The sequence below is a fragment of the Diplotaxodon limnothrissa genome, linkage group LG6, assembly GCF_057381915.1.
Source record: "Diplotaxodon limnothrissa isolate DT_005_m linkage group LG6, D_limnothrissa_male_GT1.1, whole genome shotgun sequence".
Taxonomy (NCBI): Eukaryota; Metazoa; Chordata; class Actinopteri; order Cichliformes; family Cichlidae; genus Diplotaxodon; species Diplotaxodon limnothrissa.
The window spans coordinates 30,719,851-30,742,487 of NC_140601.1; the positions used below are offsets into that span (position 1 = coordinate 30,719,851).

The 22,637-nt window shown below is 39.3% G+C and overlaps 2 protein-coding genes across 2 annotated transcripts in view; one reads left to right on the forward strand and one right to left on the reverse strand.

Moving 5' to 3' along the window:
* LOC146630848 (cytoplasmic phosphatidylinositol transfer protein 1-like) overlaps positions 1–7,507 on the forward strand; it is a 73,768-nt gene extending 66,261 nt beyond the window's left edge. Inside the window, exons 6-9 of the mRNA XM_085354996.1 lie at positions 2,979–3,074; positions 3,525–3,680; positions 3,922–3,985; positions 5,634–7,507. Of these exons, the coding sequence (XP_085211122.1) occupies positions 2,979–3,074; positions 3,525–3,680; positions 3,922–3,985; positions 5,634–5,989 (672 nt within the window). The 3' untranslated portion in view covers positions 5,990–7,507. The remainder of the gene's footprint in view (positions 1–2,978; positions 3,075–3,524; positions 3,681–3,921; positions 3,986–5,633) is intronic.
* A 3,240-nt stretch (positions 7,508–10,747) lies between these two features.
* Positions 10,748–19,927, reverse strand: LOC146630849 (von Willebrand factor A domain-containing protein 7-like). The gene is made up of 17 exons (XM_085356145.1): positions 19,733–19,927; positions 19,013–19,220; positions 18,436–18,521; positions 18,226–18,319; positions 17,976–18,104; positions 17,689–17,875; positions 15,694–15,863; positions 15,342–15,454; positions 14,976–15,092; positions 14,423–14,626; positions 14,203–14,338; positions 13,743–13,895; positions 13,520–13,612; positions 13,108–13,217; positions 12,466–12,630; positions 11,880–12,203; positions 10,748–11,209 (listed from the first exon to the last, which is right to left on the reverse strand). Exons 1-17 carry the CDS (start codon positions 19,925–19,927, stop codon positions 10,748–10,750), a joined length of 2,946 nt encoding a protein of 981 aa, XP_085212271.1.
* Positions 19,928–22,637: the final 2,710 nt, after the last annotated feature.

Genomic DNA, 22,637 nt, shown 5'->3' on the forward strand with positions numbered 1-22,637 from the left:
TTGTAACCTTGGAATTATTTAAGTGCCACAGTGTCTAGTTTGTGATGTATCACAGTGTTGCTGTTGTAGTAGAAAGGACTATTTCTAGAGGTCAACTCATTATTTATCAAGCTTTTGATTTTGTTTCACACAAATTTTGCAGCAAGATGCTCACAAGCTCTGACTGTAGAAGAACTGATAAATCGACAAGTAGATGCATGCATAAATTGCAGTGTATTATAAACTAACTGCAACATCCCTTTATTCAACATGAGAAATAATGACCGACAGCAATAAGAAAGCAACACAAAGAATGAAGGAGGGCCGATGACTTCTCAACATTTGATGCAGTTATTGGAGTCAGCACTGGCAGTGCTGCAAAACATGGGAGAGAGCGCCCCCTACTGGTTATTTAGACAATAACATGTGGTTCAAGTGATGAGGCTTTAGAGCAGGGGTGGGCAACTCCAGGCCTCGAGGGCCGGTGTCCTGCAGGTTTTAGATGTGTCCTTGATCCAACACAGCTGATTTAAATGGCTAAATGACCTCCTCAACATGTCTTGAAGTTCTCCAGAGGTCTGGTAACGAACTAATCATTTGATTCAGGTGTGTTGACCCAGGGTGAGATCTAAAACCTGCAGGACACCGGCCGTCGAGGCCTGGAGTTGCCCACCTCTGCCCTGGTCCAATCTTACGACATAACTTGCATTTGTCCACTCAGCTTGTTGTTTATAAACTAAGCTGTAAAACATAGTGAAAGAGAGGAAGGCCAACTGCATGAATATGGAGGAAGCATGAATGGAAACAAAAAAGGAAAAGCAAGGAATCTTGAAAGTTAGAAGGACAGGAAATGAGTAGATGTGCCTGGACAGAATGCACTCGTTGAATTGAGGGTGTGGTAAAAGAAAATGCATGAGAGGTTTCACACAGGGAAACTGTAACCATAATAAGATCATGCAACAAAAAAAAAGAAAGAAAGAAAAAAGATACAGATATGATTGAATCAGGGCTGAGCTCAAGGAATGTAGACTTTGGGATTGCCCAAGTTACAACACATCTTATAACAAATGAAACATGCTCATGTCTCATAAAGTCTCATGAAAAATAGAATACAGCTGGTTAGGGCTGCTCAATTAATCGAATTTTAATCACGATTACGATCTGGGCTTTCAACGATCATTAAAAATGACTGAGCCGATTATTAGCCCCTCCCTCATTTATCCGCGACACCTTAAAGGCCGGTCCGTGAAAATATTGTCGGGCGCAAAAAAGGTTGGAGACCGCTGATTAAGAGGACCCGAGGGAAGCCCGGAAAGCTAAGCAGAAGTTATTTGGAGAGGAGAGTGACTGCCGCTGGTTGAAAAGAGAGGTAAAAAAAACTTCAGTGGTGTTGCACACTATTTTATATTATTTTTTAAAGTCATTGTTAACCCTTTAAAGCCGGTCAGAGCAGCACGCTCCGTGTTGTGTAACTATTTTTAAATCCCTGTAGAACCGGAACCGTGTAAGCTAGCGCAATAATTTGTTTTGCATATGAAACCGGAGGAGTTGTACTTACATCTGATGCCATCAGCTTGTCCTCGGTCACAGTTTCCTTCCACATAAAGCTTTGCAAAAACTGCATAAAAAGCTCTTGCAGGAACAAAAACACAATATTCCAGAAACACGCTTTGCCGTTCCTATCAGCTGTTCGTAACACTTCCCACAGTGAAACAGACGTCAGCGCGAACTGTATGTCCGCCATTTCCTGGCCGAAACCGGAAGTGACGTCATTTTCGCGGAAATTGTAGTTTTTTACTTGTAGGCCTTAAAAGCCTATACTGGTCATGTTTGACTCTATACTTTTCTGAATAGTTGCTGGGATGCTTAGAACTCAAATTGCACTGCTGGAAATAGTTTATTTTGATGCACATGCTGTTTTCTTTGCAAATTTGCATCATAGGATTGTTTTTTCGTTTTTCCTGCAGTATATAAAAATTGGTGTATCTCCAAAATAAAACTATGAAGACACTCAAAATAAATTTCCTGTTGTTGTAAACTATTTTTTGCAACTTTTTTGTATTTAAAGTTTTGAGGGATAAACCTCTTAAATTTCTCCAAGTAGAAATATATGTAAACAAAACAAAAACGATTTTCAATTTTTTTGTAGTTTATTGCACTTTTTTGCAATTAATGTAGTTACTATGGACTTAATGCATACATATTATTAAAATATGGGCTATAACAGTTGCATAGCAAATTGAAATGCTCCCACAAACGGCACTACAACATGTAAATGGCCTGTATTTATATAGCGCTTTACTAGTCCCTAAGGACCCCAAAGCGCTTTACATATCCAGTCATCCACCCATTCACACACACATTCACACACTGGTGATGGCAAGCTACATTGTAGCCACAGCCACCCTGGGGCGCACTGACAGAGGCGAGGCTGCCGGACACTGGCGCCACCGGGCCCTCTGACCACCACCAGTAGGCAACGGGTGAAGTGTCTTGCCCAAGGACACAACGACCGAGACTGTCCAAGCCGGGGCTCGAACCGGCAACCTTCCGATTACAAGGCGAACTCCCAACTCTTGAGCCACGATCGCCCGACATATAAAAAAAATAATATGAGCTCTGGCGGACTTGGTTCTATAGTAGGTCTTAAAGGGTTAAATAAATATCGTCAAATAATCGCGATCTCAATTTCAGTGAAAATAATCGTGATTATCATTTTTGCCATAATCGAGCAGCCCTACAGCTGGTTAATGTTAAGCAGAAATAAGCAGTGTCTTCGCCATTGGACAGAATGACAGAGAAAGTGTAAGACCATAAGTAGAGCTATGGCTTTGCAATACACTTTGCGATACACTGGAGTTGCCCACCTCTGCTTTTAGAGTGACAAGGTACAAGTCAAGCAGTGTTAAGATTCTATTCCAACTCTTGCAGTGACCAGTAAGTACCTTTCTGAGATGTATTTATGTGACGACGGGCAAATCTACCTCGTCTGTTTTCAGATCTTTGACACTGAGCTGAAGGACCAGGAGAGGGAAGTTTGCTTCATCGACATCGCCTACGATGAGATCCCGGAGCGCTACTATAAAGAGTCTGAGGTGAGTTTGTGTAGGTGTGTGTGTGTGTTTGAAGGCTGTTAGCTAATAGGAGTAAACGCCCCTGGAGAGGTGTAAACACACTGGTGGAAACAGTAGTAAAAACTGTGTCATTTATTAAATCACTTCTAATGGAAAGGTTCTTCTGTTTCTAGATGGAAAATAGGAATACATTTTATTTTATTTTTATCTGTTCAGTTGTGTAAATTATGTGGACTTCAGAGCTGCACTTACCTCAAATGACTCTTCCATCTCACACATTTTTATCTGGCATCTATCTTTTTTCATAGCTGTTTAATAAAAGCTTGAGATTTTCTCAAGGACGAGGGTTAATGTGAAAAGGTGTTATTTACTGTCATTCAGTTCAAAGTTTTGATTATTTCCCAAGTCTGTTGCAGACACGATGCCAGTTTGGGTTACAGTGTCACATGTGTGATCACTCTACAATTGCAGGACTTACGATATTTCAAGTCTGAGAAGACGTCACGAGGGATTCTTCAGGAGGGCTGGAGGGACACGCAGGATCCCATCATGTGCTCATACAAACTTGTCTCAGTAAAGTTTGAGGTGTGGGGTCTGCAGACACGAGTTGAGCAGTTTGTCCACAAGGTGAGACGTCAGACGCAAGTCTTAATAAAATACATATTTCAAATTCTAGTACTGGATGAAGTAAATTTCCATAGTTACAACTGAAACGTGAATGTTTCCAACTTATCACAGCACATGTTCATCTTATGGTTGGTAAATGGGTTGAATATTAACAAACTGTAAGGCGTGGCTATTTATATTATTTGTGTGTTAGTTTATAAAGTTTTTCTGGACTTCAGACCGTCTTTGTATTTTTTTACAGGTGGTTCGGGATGTGCTGCTGCTGGGACACAGGCAGGCTTTTGCCTGGGTGGATGAGTGGATAGGTAGGTCACTGCTGAACTTATGTCATTAAAGTATTTAGTTTTCTTGTCTAAGTAATAGTACACAGTGCTACATGCAGTGGTAGCACGTCCATAGTTTAACAAATGTTTGAATTTGACATGTTCTTGTACTTTGCATTGTAGATCACTGTAGTTTACTTCCTGCCTCATTCATTGCCATGCATGAACAGTCATTCGGCCTCAGCTAAACCCGGCCACTGCTAGTCCTGTTTATTCTCTTACAGCATGGAACCTCTTCTCACAACTAACCCACTAATAATAAACGCTTTTTGAGCATGGTCAAAGTTTGTTTCAACTGAGACCTGCGCAATAGAAATATATTTCAACCACATTCTTTCATGTTTCATAATGGAGACATTCATATGTACCAGTTGATGCAACAAAAAAAAATAAAAAAATGTAAAGAGTAGAAACAGTATTCTAAAACTGAAACAAAGTATCAGCAAAATAAAATGCGTGCAGCGCATCTGACTGGCTGGTTGTGGTTAAATTGCCACTTATTCCTTTATTCCTTGGTGATGAGTGTGGTCCTTACTGAAACATGAAAGCTACCTTTGTCTGTTTCTGTGAATTTTGTGGTTGTGCAAGAAGCAGCTCTGTTTGCTCGTATAAGTGGCTGCAGCACATTAACTGTAGGGTGCATAGATGAGCCCATTGTCTTTGCCCTGAAATGTTCCCCTTCTCTATAACCACTAACCATTGCAGCCTGCACTTTTTTAATACTCCTAAAATCTTTTCACTGTGGAATGATTTTTTTTTTTTTTTGCCTGTGGAATCGGTTTTGCAGGTGTTTCTTTTATGCTTGCAATGATCCAGCCTCTCCATGCTTTTCCTTTGTCTTGAAACATCCTTGACCTTATCAGTCCTTTCCTCTTTGTGTGCCTCGGATTTGTTTGGTTTTATCCCACAAACTCTTTGGGTCTTGGGAAGCTGGCAGCTTAACCTCTAAAGCTTTAACTTCAAAAAAAGCCTGCCTTTGCCACCTAACGCTCTCGCTCCCCCACCTGTCTCTCAATTGGAGAACGTTGTAGGAGAGTTACCAACATTTCGACCCCCGTTCCACCCCTCCCCCCTTCTTCCAGATATGACTTTGGATGATGTGCGGGATTACGAGAGAAAAATGCATGAGAAAACCAACATTAAAGTTTGCCATGAACAGCAAGAGCATTCCACAACAAACGCATCTTCACTGGATGACATAGAGATCCATGACAAAGCAAGCGTATGTGTCTTTTTCATTGTTTTTTTTACTCCATTGCCCCTCTTTTCTTATATTTAAACTGATGATGACTCTCCTCTGAAGCGTTCACAGCTGACTTTACATGTTCTCATGGATCGACTTATTCTGAGTCAAACTACTCACACACAAAGCCAAAAAACGAAATTTAATTTGAACTAACAGTTATGATGATTCTAAAAAAAATGGTTCCTAAAAAATTCACGTTATCCACGTTTTTTTGTAAATATGTGGTTTGTTTTGTTTTTTAGTCTTTTACTGACCATGTACCATTTTCTAGGTGTGGCTGTGTTAACACATTCCAGCTTAACGTTTCTACATTCATACAAAGGCTTAAAAAGTTGTGTCCACCTTTCTGTCACTGGTCTTAATAAAATAAAATTTCTGATCCAGACATGACGATGGATGAGGTGAGAGAGTTTGAGCGCGCCATCCAGGAGGCCACGAACCAGAAGATTGGGATGTTTCCCCCGTCGATCTCTATCAGTGAGACACCCCTGTCCTCCTGTGCCCTCACTGGCCCTGCCAGCGCCCCCTCCACACCCATGTGCACCGATGCGCCTGAGTCACTCTCTGTCCCCAAGGACCGACCCCGCAAAAAGTCTGCCCCAGAAACCCTGACCCTTCCTGACCCAGCTCCAAGTGACGTCCCCCAGGGCTCAACCGTAAGCCCATTACCCACTTCAAACCACCTCCAACCATCCACACCGCCCTCTAATTCTGAGCTTGCTGAAGTGGAGGACCAGTAGAAGAACTTGGAATCTCTTTCCCTACCCCTTATTTTACTTATTCCCAGTACCTGTTGTCTTATGTGCCCAAATGAGACTAGCCTAACCTCCAAACACCAGTGCCCAAGACAGTCAAGTTCCTTAGCCATATCCAATGAATTGCCATAATCCTGAAAAAAACAACAATCACTCTACAACAATCACTCTAGAAGCCTCATCAGTGTCACTGATACCATCCAGGGCAGCTGTAGGCTAAGCCACTGTGACGTGGCAGGCTTCTTCTTCCTGTGACTCTAACCAGCCACATTTAATCTAACAACCACCCACGGTCTTTAATTAAAGCAAAGCTTGTCAAATTGTATTTTATTTTTTTGACCAGCAGTTCTTTAACTCATCGGAATAAATTCCTGGCATTGTTTCCTTAGTTGTTATCGTCAACCATAAAGGCTGGCTATGAACTATCGAACTTTGAATAGTTGCCTTAACACCACAGAGCCATTGGTGTTTAATAGTTTTGACGACATGTGCAAATGAATGAATTTGTAAAATGGCTGTCGTGTATTCAATTAGAAATGTAATCATTGAAATGCACTAGAGTAGCACTGTAGATGTAATTTGTTAAAAAATCATACATTGAAATGAAAAGACAGCCAAGAACCCTCATAAAAGATGCTCCCGTTTCTTGAGCCGTCCAAACTAGTCGTTGGATCAGACTCTGCCCATTCCTTTGTTTTCCGAACTCCATTAATATAAGTGATGCAAGAGCAGTACAATCATAGAGTAAACACCTCAGGTCTCCCCCAACTCTATCTGGCACGCACTCCAAATACAGGGATTGTACTGTGTGTTTCTCTCCCTGGTTATTGCCAAACACGTGCATTTTGTACCTCCGCTGACATAATACAGTAACTATTGTACTATACTAGTCTGCCTAACCCTTGGAAATGTTTACACATCAGAAACCTTGGAGCATTTGCATATTAGCAGTCATGTTCAGAATAAGCTGTTGTTATTACTGCATTTGTCGTTTTAACGTGACAGTTGCAGTGTTGAAAGGTACTGCATATATCTTACTGAAGTTGACTGAGAGGTCAGTACAACAAAAGTACTTCATTACAACCAAGTCAAGTGTTGCCTGAAACTAATGCTGGACATCACATGTGACATAAATGTGATCCTTTTTGATCAAATCAGCGAGTCACTTTTACGTCACATGCAGGAACAAGGCCATTTTTGAGGAGGTTTTTCTTTTTGTTTTGTGCATAGTGGAGGTAGCAGCAACTCAGTGTTTGATTGGAGGAGAAGGGCACGTGCGTCAAGCTGACTTGAGTATGTGCCTCATTAGGTGCAAAGTATTTGCAGAAGTGCTTACTTTTTTGTCTCACCAGTGTTGGCAGAAAACAGTTTTAAAACAGAAGTGTCATTTGTAGTGAGCTATTATCATCCAAAACCACCAGGATGACAATTTGTCCTGTGAAGGAATAAAAAAAATGGTATTAATCAAAGACAGGTTTTTATATATGCTGCATGGATTTTTCACACCACATATTATATGAAGTAGATGGATATAATGTAAATGGATGATTTGATATATTTGGTGATTGAACCGCGTAAGAATAACGAATGCTTACATTTGAAGTCTGTAGTCATTTTGTAAAATATAACATCCAAATTTGAAGTGAAATGAAAGCATGTCCAGAGAATATACTCTGTAGGCCTATAAACTCTTTGAACTCAGTGCCTCTGCATGCAGAATTATATAATTACCGACATGTGTGTAAACCAAACTCTTATATTTAAGCAACAGACACACAAAATGCTGTTGCATTCTTCTTTCCTGGCTTTTTCCTGGCTCAAATGCTGCATTTAAGAATAAAAATGGGATAAAACGTCACATAAAGTAGCTGAATTGCAACATAATCAGATCAAGTCCATCATATCAAATCACACCACCAGATTTTCAAATAACAGGGCTAACTTGTTATGTTTTAGTAAAGAAATTATTTGTTCGCTTCCCCCCTCCTTATGCGATTACCAACCTACAGCGCAATGCATTTTGCACTTTCCAGTCTTTGACACCTTATTTGACAATGAAGGAATGTGTTACATTACTGTCTTGCTGGGTTTGTTGGACCAAAGTCCCATATTACAGCATATTAACTTCAGAGAGAGAAGGTCAAAGAGAAGATCCTCGATGGTCTTCTCCTACAATATTGTTACTATTTTGTACAGTTTCTCACTTGCTTTTGTTAAAAAACAGAAAAAAAAACTGTAGCCATTTATCTGTAACTGTAGCTTTTGTCTTTGCCTTCTGAGGATACAAATGCTATATTCTGGTTATTGGCCCTTTGTTGATCTGTTATGTATAAGCTTATACATACTTACAACTCTGGTATTGACCACCTCTCTTGTCAGGAACAAAGAGATCCAGGGACATGTTCGATCTACCATGGGCTATTAATAAAATGCAAAATATCCAACTGTGTAACATTAAGCTCTGCTCTGTTTAAAAGAGTAACACATTAGGTATTGTAAATACTGTTGTTAATGATTAATATAGTAGATTTCTTATATTGAACCTGTTCAAAGTTTCATTACTGATGTGACATGAATGTGCTTAAAGCAGACAAAGAAGGTTACTCTTTTGTGTTTGTGTGATTAGGATGGCATTTTCACAGACATGGATTCAAATGTCTGTTTTATTCTAGATCTAGGCTTGATATGTGTCTAATCAATGAAGCTGTCATCTATTGAGCATACTGAATTTGGTTATGTTTACTTTTCTCAGTTAAGTATCAAAGTTCCTCATCGTAGTGGTGCACTTTTGACTCCGGTTGCTTTTGATGACCCTGCGGGGCAATATTATTTTCCAAGTCGTACAACAAAATGAAGCGTTTCTTTTTAGTGGTGTGGCTGCTTTGATGTTTACGCGCCATGTTTATTGAGGGTTGATTGGCTCTTCTGTTTTCCTTTATGTAGTAAACCTGCTGTACTTTGATTTAGTGATGATGTATTGTTCAGAGAAAAATGGTTTTAAAAATGAGTTTATCACCATTTCTTTTGTCAAGAGGACCAAACATTTCACTCCTCCACCCCTCTTCCTGATGCAGTTTGCATTCGGCCAGGCTGTCGTGCTGTCTCCTGATATTTGGGGCCTGTGTCACAAAGCAGAGTCATGGAGTTATTTGGGATCTGTCACTGAGTAAAAGCACAGCTCAGTGTACTGCAGCATGTGTACGTTTCTGGCTCATCAAACTTTCTTCGTTAATTGTGCTTTGTGACACAGGCCCCAGAAGTGCCATTCTTGTTTAGCTGCTGGAAGTTGCTCTTAGTTCTTCCACTTATACTGTTATTGCATTTGCTATATTTTTATTGCAGTTCAAGGTTAATTTGGTTCTTTGTTGTAATTATGGTTTTACTTTTTTCTGAAATAAACTTTATTAGCTATTACAAATGTGTATCTATTCTTTTTTTAGTTCTAAGGCCCAAATCATCAGCCCTACACCACCGTGCTTGACATTTTGTCTGAAGTGTTTGTCCTGACATCTTGGTGTGGTGTGCATGATGTGTAGCGGCAGTTAACACACACCTGTATGCTCCAGATGGGTAAACTACCAAAACATCTGCTCTTCATTTAGGTGCTCACACTCGCTGATGAGCATTTAATCAAATGCATTTGATTGACATTACAATTGAAAGTTGAGCACTTTCTTTTTCACATGACTCCATTTATGTAATGGAATTACAATTACTCAGCAATATGTTAGCGTAAGATTGTTGTTAGTGTAATAGTGTAATCATACTGTTCAACTTTATTGGTGCATTGTTGAATAACCAAAACATTGCAGAGTACTTTCAAAAGAAAGAAACTGTCATTGTAAAATGACCTTCCAGTCTCCAGCTGAGTAATAATAACTACATTATTAATATGCTTTGGAATCCAAATATAAAGGCAAAGTTAAACCACTCAAGAATAATTTAGCACACTTCTAACATATTAAATGGTGTTTTTTCTTGGTGCTACAGTGAGAATCCAGATGCTTTCTCTGGTTTGTCACTGGAACAATAATATAAAATAATTCTCCATTAATGACCGCAGGAACACCATTATAATCTGTAACCTCTTTAATAATGAGACAATTAAGTGATACTTGTAAATTGATTAAAATCACATTTATTTACGTTTTAATTAAAGTCAACATTTTTTTTATATGTATGTGTTCTTATATATATAATGTTGTATTTCAGTAGGTTGTTACAAATCTTCAGTGGTAACACACAAAGAAAGAGATGTCTGGATTGGTGACTTCTCAGAGATAAGAAAGAGATACCAGGAGCAGGTAAGAAAAGGAAGTAATGGCTGGTTACATGATACTGTGGAATGAAAAAGCAGCTTTCAAAACTAGGAAATTGCTCCGTTAAGTGGACAGGTTGAAAAGAATTTGATACTCTATTTCCACCTATGCAAAGACTGACTGTAGAAATATAAGAGAGAACATTAATGCTGATTTTATGTAGTGGAATCACTTTATAATCTTGTTTACTACATAATAATTTATTCTAGGAAATTACAGAAATTAACAGGCCAAAAAGTTGATGTATTTAAAGTGTTTACAATTTAAACACAAAAACATGCCTGGGTAATAGAAGGTGTTAGTATTTAAAGATACTTTTCTCAGTGTGTTGCTTCATAGCCATTTCAGCTCAGCAATCAAAGATGGGTCACTTGGCTCATATGTCACAAATTACAAATACAGTGCAATTTCCATTTGTTCTCTTTTACTTCCAAAGTACAGAGAACACAACAGTGAGCCAAACGATGGTTGATATGTTCAAAGTGTACCCTCCGGTGGATGTTGTTTGAACTGCAGATGTAGTTGCAGGGGTTGTTGTAGTTGCAGGGGTCATTGTCATTGGAGGAGGTGTGGTAAGCACTCTAGCCTGTCCCACACATGTCCCCACATTTCCTACACTATCTACAGCAGTCAGCTCCACAATCTGTGAGCAGCAGGAGGCAGTGTAGGTAACCAGGGTAATATTCTCACCCCCTGCTTCAACCACTGTGCTCATATTCAGAGTACCATTCCCTTGGCTGATGGTTACACTCTCAATGCCAGTTCCATTGATGCCATCAGTGAAATTGGCAATGAACTCCCACTGGGAGGAAGCACAACGCAATGAAGTGGAATCACAGGTTGATGTGTTGACTACCTGGCAAACTGGACGGTTAACATCTGTCACCTGGAGACAGAAATATGAAAAGAATGAAAAGTACTGGGTGGTTGGGTATGTGTCACACCAGTTATTAAAGATAAAAAGAAAAGAACACTAATTAGATCTTTGCGTGTCAGTTAGATTCAGTTCATCCCGCCTCCCATGTCTTTCTTGTTGGGTATTTGCCTTTGTGCTGATTGCTCTCACATTTCTGTCTTATTTTAATACTATTTTTGTCTTGCATTTAGTTTTACTTTCTTTATCTCATCCTTGATTGTTTGCACTTGTTTGTTTACCCACTTGTTCCACATTCACCTAATCATCATTTGAGTATTAATATCCTCAGTTCTCCCTTTTTCATTTTTGTGATGTGCTTCTCGTGTCTTTCTTATACATAAAGGTGTGTTTTATTTTTTTTCAGCCAGTCTGGCATTTGTGTCCTTGTCTAGCAACCCATGACAAACAATTTAACATATTCAGTTTCAATTAATGTATAATGATTCACAAGAGAAGTATGACACATAAAGCCTAACTGTAACTGCAAGACAACAATATTAAAACGAATTGCGTGTGAAATTTAATCTTTCATTTGAAATAAAAATAACAAAAATTTCTTTTTGATATATTATGTACGTGATCATTAATTATTACAGAATTAAGAATAATGTTGAAAAATATTCTAACCATTATCACTCACCTTAGCAGTCACAGAAAACCTGAGAACTACATAGTTGATGTCGGTGGCAGCGGCGTTTTCTGCCTCAATGGTGAGGGTCACGTCTGATCCTGATGCAGCACTGGATGGAGCCGTTAGGGTCACAGTGCCATTGGCTTTACCTCCACTGCCTGCTACAGTAGTAACACTGCTGGGTGAAGTGGAAGTATAACTGCGGTCATTGCTGACTCGCACTGTAAATGTCTCAGTTGCAGAGTCAGTTATAACTCCATCAGCAGTTGCGGCGACTGTGAAGGGGATGGAGATAGTGGTGCCCGGCTCGATGTTGGTATTATTGGCTTGGGCCTGGACAAGAAGAGAGAGGGAGAGAGGAGCAGGGGAATTTTTTTTTTTTAAAGATTGTAGATAATAATATGTTGATGCATAATGACATGACTTCACACTGAAAGAAGCACATTAGGAATGGCTGTTGTTTATGATTGTAGACTTATTTACATAGATGGCTATTACAAATTATATAAAGTTAAAAAAATCAATGTAAAAATGTTTCAGTTTACTTATGGTGAGGTTAAGGATTCTTCAGAAAGCACACATTAACTGATCTCACAGTGACAGAGATGCTGGAGGTCTTGATCTGTGTGGACGCTTGTCTCTGGAAGCTGCTTGAAGTGGACCTGGAAGTGGAGCTGCTGGCCTCTCCTTTCAGGATAAGCACAAACTCACCTGCTGGGATTCCACTAAATGTCACCAGGAAATCGTTGCTTCCTAATGACTGCATGAGAGAAAAAGCAGCGACATGCATTGTCAACAGATTAACAGTAACCAAACCAAACAATATATGACTACATCCTTATGGCAGGGTAGGGCGAGTGCGAGGACTATTTGTGGATGTTGCAGGACATTCATGTATTTAAGGTTTGAAAATTGGCTGCTATTAAATAGTGTAGCAAAAAATAGCGGCCTTCATTTAATTAAAATTAAAACTTCTGCCTTGTAAATTCACACAATATTAATTAAGCTCTGAAATGCCAACAATATCTCTGTAGTATGTAGTAATATTATCATTTCAAGCAAATACTTCTTCATTTCACTGAGGTTTATTCACAGCTCGTGATTTCTACTGGACCAATGAACACTATGTTATTTTTCTTTTTCAGTCACTGCGTTGTAGATTTGCTGGTGACACTTGGGATTAATGCATGACTCCAACTTCAACTAAGCCTTATCTGTCAGATAGACGGCCTCACACCTGCAATGATCCTTTGACCTCTGTCGGACCTGAGCTGTCAAACAGTGTGACTTCTGTGACCTTTGCTGTGTCACTTCCTGTCACAGTGATCAAGAAGCTGGTATTACCACCTGAAAGACAGGTAAAGAAAAAAAGGTAATTAAATGAGTATCAGTATGACATGCCCTTAAAGCGAAACACAACCTGTACAAATAAAAAAGGTAAGCTAAAGGACAGAATAGTCAAGTTTGAACTGTACTGACTATAACATGATGTAGCATAAACCTTTGGGGCACAGAGTAACTTTTTCAAGACAAATGATTGTTGCTGTTGATTAAAAGATGACTCTTTGGACAGTGTAGAAAATTGTCTACCACAACAGAACTTTACAACTATAAAAATGAACAAACAGTCACCATAAAAGTAGCCTGACCTGAGAGAGGACGTCCTTCTTTTACACTGAAGTCCCCATGGGCTCCCTCGTGCTCTTCGACAAGGTTATAAATGAAGTCCACTAAACTTTGACCTGATACACAAAATAGATCAGAAGGGATGGAATACGTATGTTCAGAAGTAGAAACAGACCTTGTAAATACATTTTTTCTAAAACATTTCATGTAACTCAGAGCCTAAAAATAAGCTTTCATAATACTGACCTGTAACCTTAACTAGGTAAGGGTTATTTGAGCTAACACTGAGTTGCCATAGGCCCGTTTCATTATCAGTGTTGAGGCTTAAACGACGCAAGTTTCCTGCTGTGGTGACAAATGCCAAAGGCCCACTGGACTGACTGGAAGTCTGAGATACACCTGGAGGAGAGGGACAAACTATTATAAAGGTGTTTTCAACATGACAGTGTAAGAAGTAGAAGTTTAATAAAACAAATGCATCAAATAGAGCCTTAGAATTAAAAGCCTGAACCATGAAATACTCGGCAGAAAATGTGTTTCATGAACCTTCTCATTAAATTAAAAATAAACAAATAATATGTATATATATATACTATAAATATTCAATATAGTATAATAATATACTATATGCATTCAATTTGCATACATGAGTTTAAATTTCTATCATATTTGCTACAGGGTAAACAGACATTCATGATGACAAAACCTGTGGAGCTGGTGAGGCTGAAGGTGAGAGCTGAGTCTCCTGTGATGTAAGCTGTTATGTTCTGTAATGAGCTATCAACAGTAAAATTAAAACTGTCAGGCCTTCCAGGATTCCTTGATGCCTGAAAAACTGTCACCTAAGAGAAAAAGGAGAGAAACATCACATTTACTCACACAGTGTGATCTTCAGTCAGATATGATTCTCTTGATTGATGTCTTACCACAGCGCTGGCTGATGAGTCTACTATAACACTGGTAGCCAGAGAGAGTTCTGACTTAGTGACCTGAATGGCCTGACCTCCAGAAGCTTCAGCTAGGTCTTGGTATAATTGGACAGCAGATCGACCCATTACACGTGGAGCCACACCCTGAGAGGTTCTGCGGCGACGTCGAACTGCTGCAAAGCCTGTGAGCATGAAAGTAACCTGCAAGCATGAGGAAAAAAATCTTAAAAGTTAGGACCACAAGCCTAAGTGGAAAACATTTATTGATAATGAAGATGAAAGATGAATGGTAATCAATGAGCTAGGCCAGAGGCAGCAGCTTTCAGGCCTGGCAGCCTTGACAGACGATGAAAAACATGCAAAGGAAAGGAGGTTGGAGCACAGAAAAAAACACACATACAGGTGTGTGGGGAACCTGTTTAAAAAGTTTGGTCCCTCCGAACTTCAGATAATGTTCTTCATTTCAAGACAAATGTTATACAAATTATCAGATGTTACATGCCAAAAATGACATTTTTTAGAGCAAGGATGATACAAAGTTTACTCTTACCTGAGATTTGGTGCTCTCTATAAGAGCAATAATGGTGTTTTTAAGGTGGGCGTCTTTAGCTGGAGCATCAGTGAAGAGAAAAATCTCAGAGAAGGGTGGAGCTGCTGTCAGTGCAAGCTTCAATATTATTTGTATGAAAGACAGGACAAAGTATCAACAATTAATAATTAATAATAATAATAAAAAATACAGTCTGAGTGAAAAGTGGCATTTCTGGCCACCTCAACTACACGTGTTTAATAACAAAAGGTCATTCTGAGAACACTGTGTCTATACTTTTTCTATACCATTTTTTTCTCCCAAATCAAATATGATGTTTTTAAACTTTTGTCTAAAGTAGAAAACAGTTTGTTATGTTGTTAGCACCTGCAGTCCAGACAAGGCCATTTCTGGGGTATCTCCTCCTCCATCCGCAGTCAAACTGTTGATCTTTCCTTTGAAGATGTCTGCATTAGATGTCATAACTATCGGTCCAAAATCTGCACATAGAATACATAAAATAAAATAAAAAATGTTCAAAGTGACACATTTGCTCTTTTAAAGATTTGCTACAAACACAGCTGCTATTATATTCTCATTCATATGGAAGACTAAATAACAAAAGAAATTGACTCCCAAATTAAGTCTATAATAATGTATTAATTATTATTACAATATTCTTTTCAAACAACATCTTTTCTACATAACAAAGCACAAATTCACCCTGTAAATGATCTACCTGGGTCATTGAAAGGTACCAATATATAACCAGAGGGTTCCTCTCCTGTTCCCCTTTTTCTGTCAATGATCTCAAAAGAAACCCTCTTTGCTTCATCAATGTCATCACTCATACTTCCTGTTGTGTCTATGACAAAACACAACACAGGAGACTGGGAGAGGCCCATCAGTCTGTAGAAACAAACATGAGAAAAAAAACAACAAATTACATATTTTCATATTATTAATCTGATTTCTTTGAAACTATGGTTTCATCCATCCATCCATCTTTATCTGCTTTATCCGAGGCCGGGTCGCGGGGCAGCAGCCTAAGCAGAGAGGCCCAGACCTCCCTCTCCCCAGCCACCTCCTCCAGCCTATCCGGGGGAATACCAAGGCGTTCCCAGGCCAGCCGAGAGAGATAATCTCTCCAGCGTGTCCTGGGTCTGCCCCGGGGCCTCCTCCCGGTGGGACATGCCCGGAACACCTCACCTAGGAGGCGCCCAGGGGGCATCCTTGTCAGATGCCCGAACCACCTCAGCTGGCTCCTTTCGATGTGGAGCAGCAGCGGCTCTACTCTGAGCCCCTCCCGGATGGCCGAACTTCTCACCCTATCTCTAAGGGAGAGGCCAGCCACCCTTCGGAGGAAGCTCATTTCTGCCGCTTGTATCCGCGATCTCGTTCTTTCGGTCACTACCCACAGCTCGTGGCCATAGGTGAGGGTAGGGACGTAGATCGACCGGTAAATTGAGAGCTTCGCTTTTACACTCAGCTCCCTCTTCACCACGACGGACCGGTGCAGCATCCGCATTACTGCAGCTGCAGCCCCAATCCGTCTGTCGATCTCCGGCTCCCTTCTCCCATCACTCGCGAACAAGACCCGAGATACTTGAACTCCTCCACTTGGGGAAGGAACTCATCCCCGAACCGGAGTGGGCGCTCCACACTTTTCCGGCTGAGAACCATGGCCTCAGATTTGGAGGGGCTGATCCTCATTCCCGCTGCTTCACACTCGGCTGCGAACCGTTCCAGTGCGAGCTGGAGGTCCCCACCCGATGAAGCCAACAGAACCACATCATCCGCAAAAAATCAGAGATGAGAACACAGACTGGAGTGGTGCTAACAGCAGCTACGCATGATGAAGCAGTAGTCTTTAAGAGTATGATGATTGTCAAAGCCTATGCATTTTCTTTTTTCACAAGCATTAATGAAACTATGGTTTCATTGATGCTTAATTCATTAGCAGGGAAAAATACACTTATTAGGAACACCTGTTTAACTCCTCGTTAACACAACTATCTAACTATCAGGTCACATTGCATGAACCCCATGTATTTAGGCATGTGAACATGTCCAAGATGATCTGAAGTTTTAACTGAGCATCAGAAAAGGAGAGGAAGATTTAAGTGACTTAGAACGTGGCTTAGTTGTTGCTGCCTGACAAGTTGGTCTGAGTGCTGCAGAAAACTGCTGTTCGACTTTGATTTTGCCACATAGCCATCTCCAGTGTTTACGGAGATGGTAATATCCAGTGAGCTGCAGTTCTCTGGGTGAAAATGTCTTGTTGATGTCAGACGTTACAAGACACCAGTGGCCAGAGTGCTTTAGGTGAATAAGAAAGAAATAACCACTCACTATGTAGAAGACCATCTCTGAATGCACAACACCTTTAACCTTGAAGTAGGCTATCTAAAGCAACAGAAGACCACAGCACTGACACTTCTCTGTCAGCTAAGATTGAAGCTAATAAAAAGGCCACTAGAAACTGAAACAGAAATGGTGGCAGTCTACAACGTCTGTATTTGAGATGCAGAAAAATATAGCTCCATGCACAGAAATACCTCAGACAAACCATTTTTTTTATCCCGCACATCTAAATCTAATCTAAAAATGATGATCAATTCAATAAAAAGCAAGAGGCGCAGGAATGTTTAAATGTTTATTTTTTATCATGTGCTTCAGCTCCATTTTCCCCACATTTGTTTCCTCTTGTGTGAGACTTGAGAGCTAGCTTTACCTCGTGAAGTTTGTGTCTCCAGCTGCTAATCTGATGTCCTCCAGAAGCTCCATGGTGGCACGAATAGCCAGATTAGCTGCTTCATTGTGACGGAAGCCATGACTGGAATTAAGTGTATCCTTATTGATCCCGCCCACTGGATCCCTCCTGCTTGTGCTATCAGCAGATCCACCGTGACTGCATTTACCTTTGAACAGGGATAACATTTTATCATTTTGTCAAGAGATATTGAAAACATACAAAGACTTTATCATAACACATCAAAAGAGATGATTGCTCCAAGTTACCTGTAGGTTTTGATGAGGAGATTAGGCTAAAGTAGCCTGAAGTCAGAAGTCCCTGGTTCAGCACATCAGGCAGAATGTTGTTGGTACAGTTCTCTCCTACGCAACTTCTGCAAGTTGGAGTATTTTGTCCTGCAGAAATATCAAATAACAAAGAAAAAAAATATTGATTTATATTTTGAAAGTAAACATTACAAATACTACTACAAATTTAATCTAGATCATATTTAAACTGGAAATTCTCAACTCCTACCTGCCAAGTTCTTAAGAGGTTGGTCAGGTCTGATCAGAGCACTGTATGGAGCTTTATTTCCCAGCTCCACCCAGTTACTGTGGCTGTAGAAGTCCTTCATATACAGAAAATGAAAACAAATTTAGAATATCACCTTTGCGTTTTGTTTTAATTACACAATGCTGTCATCTAGCAGTCTTAACAAATTAGCAGTAAATTAAGTATCGGTACCTGTAGAGTGTGACAGATTTGCCCTAGAGACCACCTCCCTCGGATATAGTTTTCTTTCTTAGCATGCGCCTTCACCACAGATGCACCTTATTATTAAAATACAACAGATTAGACACAAGCTGCAAAACCTGAATTACAGCATTACATCACCAGTCTTTATCCACTCAAAGCAGTGTTACAGTGTGTGTGTGTGTGTGTGTGTGTGTGAATGTTGAAGATGTTATTCTGCAAGATTTCTGATTGAAGTTGGCAGTTCCAACTGACAAACAAGTCTTGCTTGTTGAGTACTGAAGTAATCTGTAACATCACTTTCCTTCCCTAGATATAGAACTTTCAAGTATGTAAGACTTTTGTGGGAATTGCTACAAACCTTGTTGAAATGAGAAATGTTACAAAAATTCTTTCTAGATTTCAGTTTTTGTTTTTTGATTTTCTGTTATTTACCAAACCCTAATTCTAAACACCTTTCTTCATTAGGCCGTTGAATTCTATAGATCTGTATTCACATGAGTTAGTTATACATAGTATAACATTATTATTTTCATTATTAAACTATTATTGACAAGCTTTGAGGTACCTTCAGTGATGATATCCCGTCCTTCCTGGAAGGTCTCATTGTCAAAATGGTGCGCTGCACTCAGGAAAAAAACTCCATCCACCTCCGCATTGCTGAGGTACATAGAAGCAATGGCAGTTTCAAACTTGATGGTGGAAACGAAAGATGTGAAGGTATCCATAGACGAACAGGCCCTTTGCACCTCGCCAGCTGACAAGTTGTTATCAATCTGGAGACAATAAATTTGTATATTACAACTCCTTAAATATGTTATTCGCATGTTAACCAAAATTGGTACTAAATATTGCGCTAAAGGTAAGAGTAGTCTTATCTCATCATCAGCAATTATGACCAGCAAAGTAGTTTGTGTGTAATATAGTACATAGTAATAAAGTGCAGGTCCCACTGGTGACACCACTAATTTTGATAAGAGGCCACTGGCAGCAGTGTGGCCTCTGTTGACTGGGCTTGCTTGAGCACAATCCAACAGAATCTTTGTCATTATGTATGCAGATGGATGTATCAAAGTGACACCAACATGAATAGTAGGACACGAGGTTTTATAGCACAACACTGAACTGTACGAAGAAAAATGTAATTCATGTTGTGGCTGACTGATATATTTCTCCACTCAACAACATTAGAATGAGAATAACATATATTCTTTCGTTAGTGTTAAACACTAAGCGAAGCACAGATGTATCACTGTTCTTGCTGTGTTTCTTTGTAAGTCTAACTCACAATCAGATTGAAGTCCAGTCCTTTAGAAGCAGCGATATCTCGGCAGACCTCTGCTGTCTTTCGAAGGACTGCTGTTCGTGTGATTTCACGGTGGGTGAATGAATTCGAATTGAAGAGTGGTTTAAAGCTATGAATAAGACCTGGGAGGGAGAGGACCAGCACCACCAGAAGCATCACTGACTGCCTGGTAGTCATAGTCGAGCAGGTAGGCCGGATGGTAATGCTGAAAGAAAAAGAAATCCTGATGGAAACTCCCCATGAATGTTTATTCTCATCAATGGTCATGACAATTTGAACAGAATCAACCTTTTGGGACAAAAAGGATGTGATCAAGCACAGAGACTGCCTTTGCAGTTAATGTAAAGCAGTGCAACTATTACACATTGAAAGTAAGTGGAAATGATCATGTTTGATATTTTATTAAACAGATTAACGCTATTAACATCAGCACTACATCATATGATAATTTTATACTGGACCTCACATTTTACTTAGATGTAAAAACGATTGATACAAATGCATTGGTCATTTACTTCCATTCATTAATATTGAAAATAATATAGAAAAAAACAAATGGGATACTAGGAAAAAAACAGATGGTACAACATATGTTTAAGATGCCAAAATAATTCTATGATACACTATAAAAAGGTTTCACTGTCCATCTTACCTGTGTGAACCGTTCTTAGGTCGTTCTTAGGTAGTTTTGTAGGATTCAGTCTTTAGAACTTCTTCAGTGTGAGACTTTGTTTACTCAAGTAGATTATAGTCTATAGTCAGATGTGTGTTTTCTGCTTCAATTCTAGGCTGCATCTGAGTGTGCTTTGGGTGTGTGTGTGTGTGCTCTGAATCATTCCTCTTATATTTGTGCCTCCCTTAAGCTGATGAATTCCAAAGAACACCCACACAAACTGCTTTTGTTTTATCATCTGTGCATCTTAGTGTGACATCAAGAGTATGAGTAAATGTATAACAAAATGACACATATTGTACTGGTTGCTAATCTGTCACTTATCTATGAATACTAATTTCAGTTAAAGGAATATTCCAGCGTATAAGTTGTTTGAGTATGGAGTTGAATGTAGTAATCTAACTCTCATTTCATTGTTACCTTGTTACTACGTGGAGTGGTATATTCTGATTGTAAATTTGTTGTTTGGTTTGGGTTAGGACCGGAGATAAATGTTAATGTTAGTTTGTTCCTTGATTTTTGGTGCCAACTTGTAATATAAATTGGATTGTAGATAGGGGGCAGGGTTTAATAAGAATATTTTCTTCTTCCTGCTCCTTTTCACACATGGTTGTAGTGCTTTTTGATAGAAAGTGTGGTTGGTTTGTTTGAATTGTTGTACCAAGTGTGAAATAAACGAATAAATAAATGAAATGAAATGAAATTTCTGAACACAGAAAGTGGGGCGAGTAAATACTACTACTATGAAGCTTTATTCCACAGCCCCACCCACTTACTGTGGCCGTAGAAGTCTGTGACACACAGAATATGAAACTGACCTTTGCATTTTGTTTTAATCACACTCCGCTGTCATCTATCACTAAAAAAAATCCTTCAAGGGTACGATAGGTACTGTTAACTTTCGCTTAACTGGGTGAAAGGACACTCTCTCATGCTGAACATAGAACACACACACACATGCATGTACACTGAAACAGATACGCACTCACCCACCCCAAATGCCTCCGATGCATGTCACGTGCTTTACATGGTGTAAATGTGAATATTCGTGTGCTTTTTTGTGCTGAGGTGTATTTTTTTTACTGACCTCAAGCTGGTTTCCCAGTTAGGCGCACAGTTCGAGTAGAGTTCTTTTTTTCTCTTCTTGTCCCTGATGTGTGTACTTTCACTGTTTTTCTTTTTGGCGTGGCTACATCTGTGATGGTGCGGCTGTTTTGTGATGGTAATGAAGTCTAAGCTTTGAGTTGATCAGATACAGAATAGAATAAAATAGCCCTTGATTTTCATTGTACATGCACAACGAAACTATGATGAATCTCTAAGTGAATAAACTGTAACCCGATGTACTTGGAATCTCAACTTTTAGTCATTTACAAATAATTGCACAAGAACCCTTCAGACGGGTTTTCAGTAAGAATTTTATCTGCACTGTGCAATTTCAGCCTCACAGTCTTGCACAATGTCATATTTTGTCTTGAATCTTTGTTTCATGTATTAACTGTGGTCTGAATCATTGAGTACAAACTAAAACGAGATAGCCAAGATAATCTCTCTTTATTTGCAACAGTAGCCTATAGTGTACTGGCTGACCTGTTTTTACTTCTCTGGTCTGACAGAAGGGCCTAATACTCAAAGAATGCTCTAGAACTTTATCAATAGAAAATCACAAAAAGAGCAACGTGTGAATTGTGACAATTTACAGAGTAACATTTTTCAGCTCGACAGGCATATTTGTTATAGTCATATTTCTGCACACTGCCACAGTGTCTTTTAAACCAAACAATCAGCATTGAAGTGCAGCCTTTTAGCTATGATTTTACATCAGCTTTCATTCAGTGCATTTTTTCAATGATTTTTACATCGACATCAGCATTTGGTGATGTCTTCTGTTCCTGTTAGAACTAGAATTATATTCTTCTTTGAAAGGAAAGAAACACATGGTTTTATGTTTCTCTTCTCTTCTCTTTCTTTCTTTTTTTTGGGGCAATTTCCCCTCATGAACAAGTTCATTTTTATGTTGTTGTCAGTCAGAGAAGATTTTAAATTAACTTCTAGTTTAAGCTAATTCACATAAAACAATAACTGATATTACCTAAAGTTATTAGAAGATATCAGTTAAGAAGTAGACACTGCCTGAACCCAAATGTAAGATTTAGTCCTAACAGTTTCTTTACACTTACTGTTAACTTTCTGAGGTTGTATTAAACCACACAC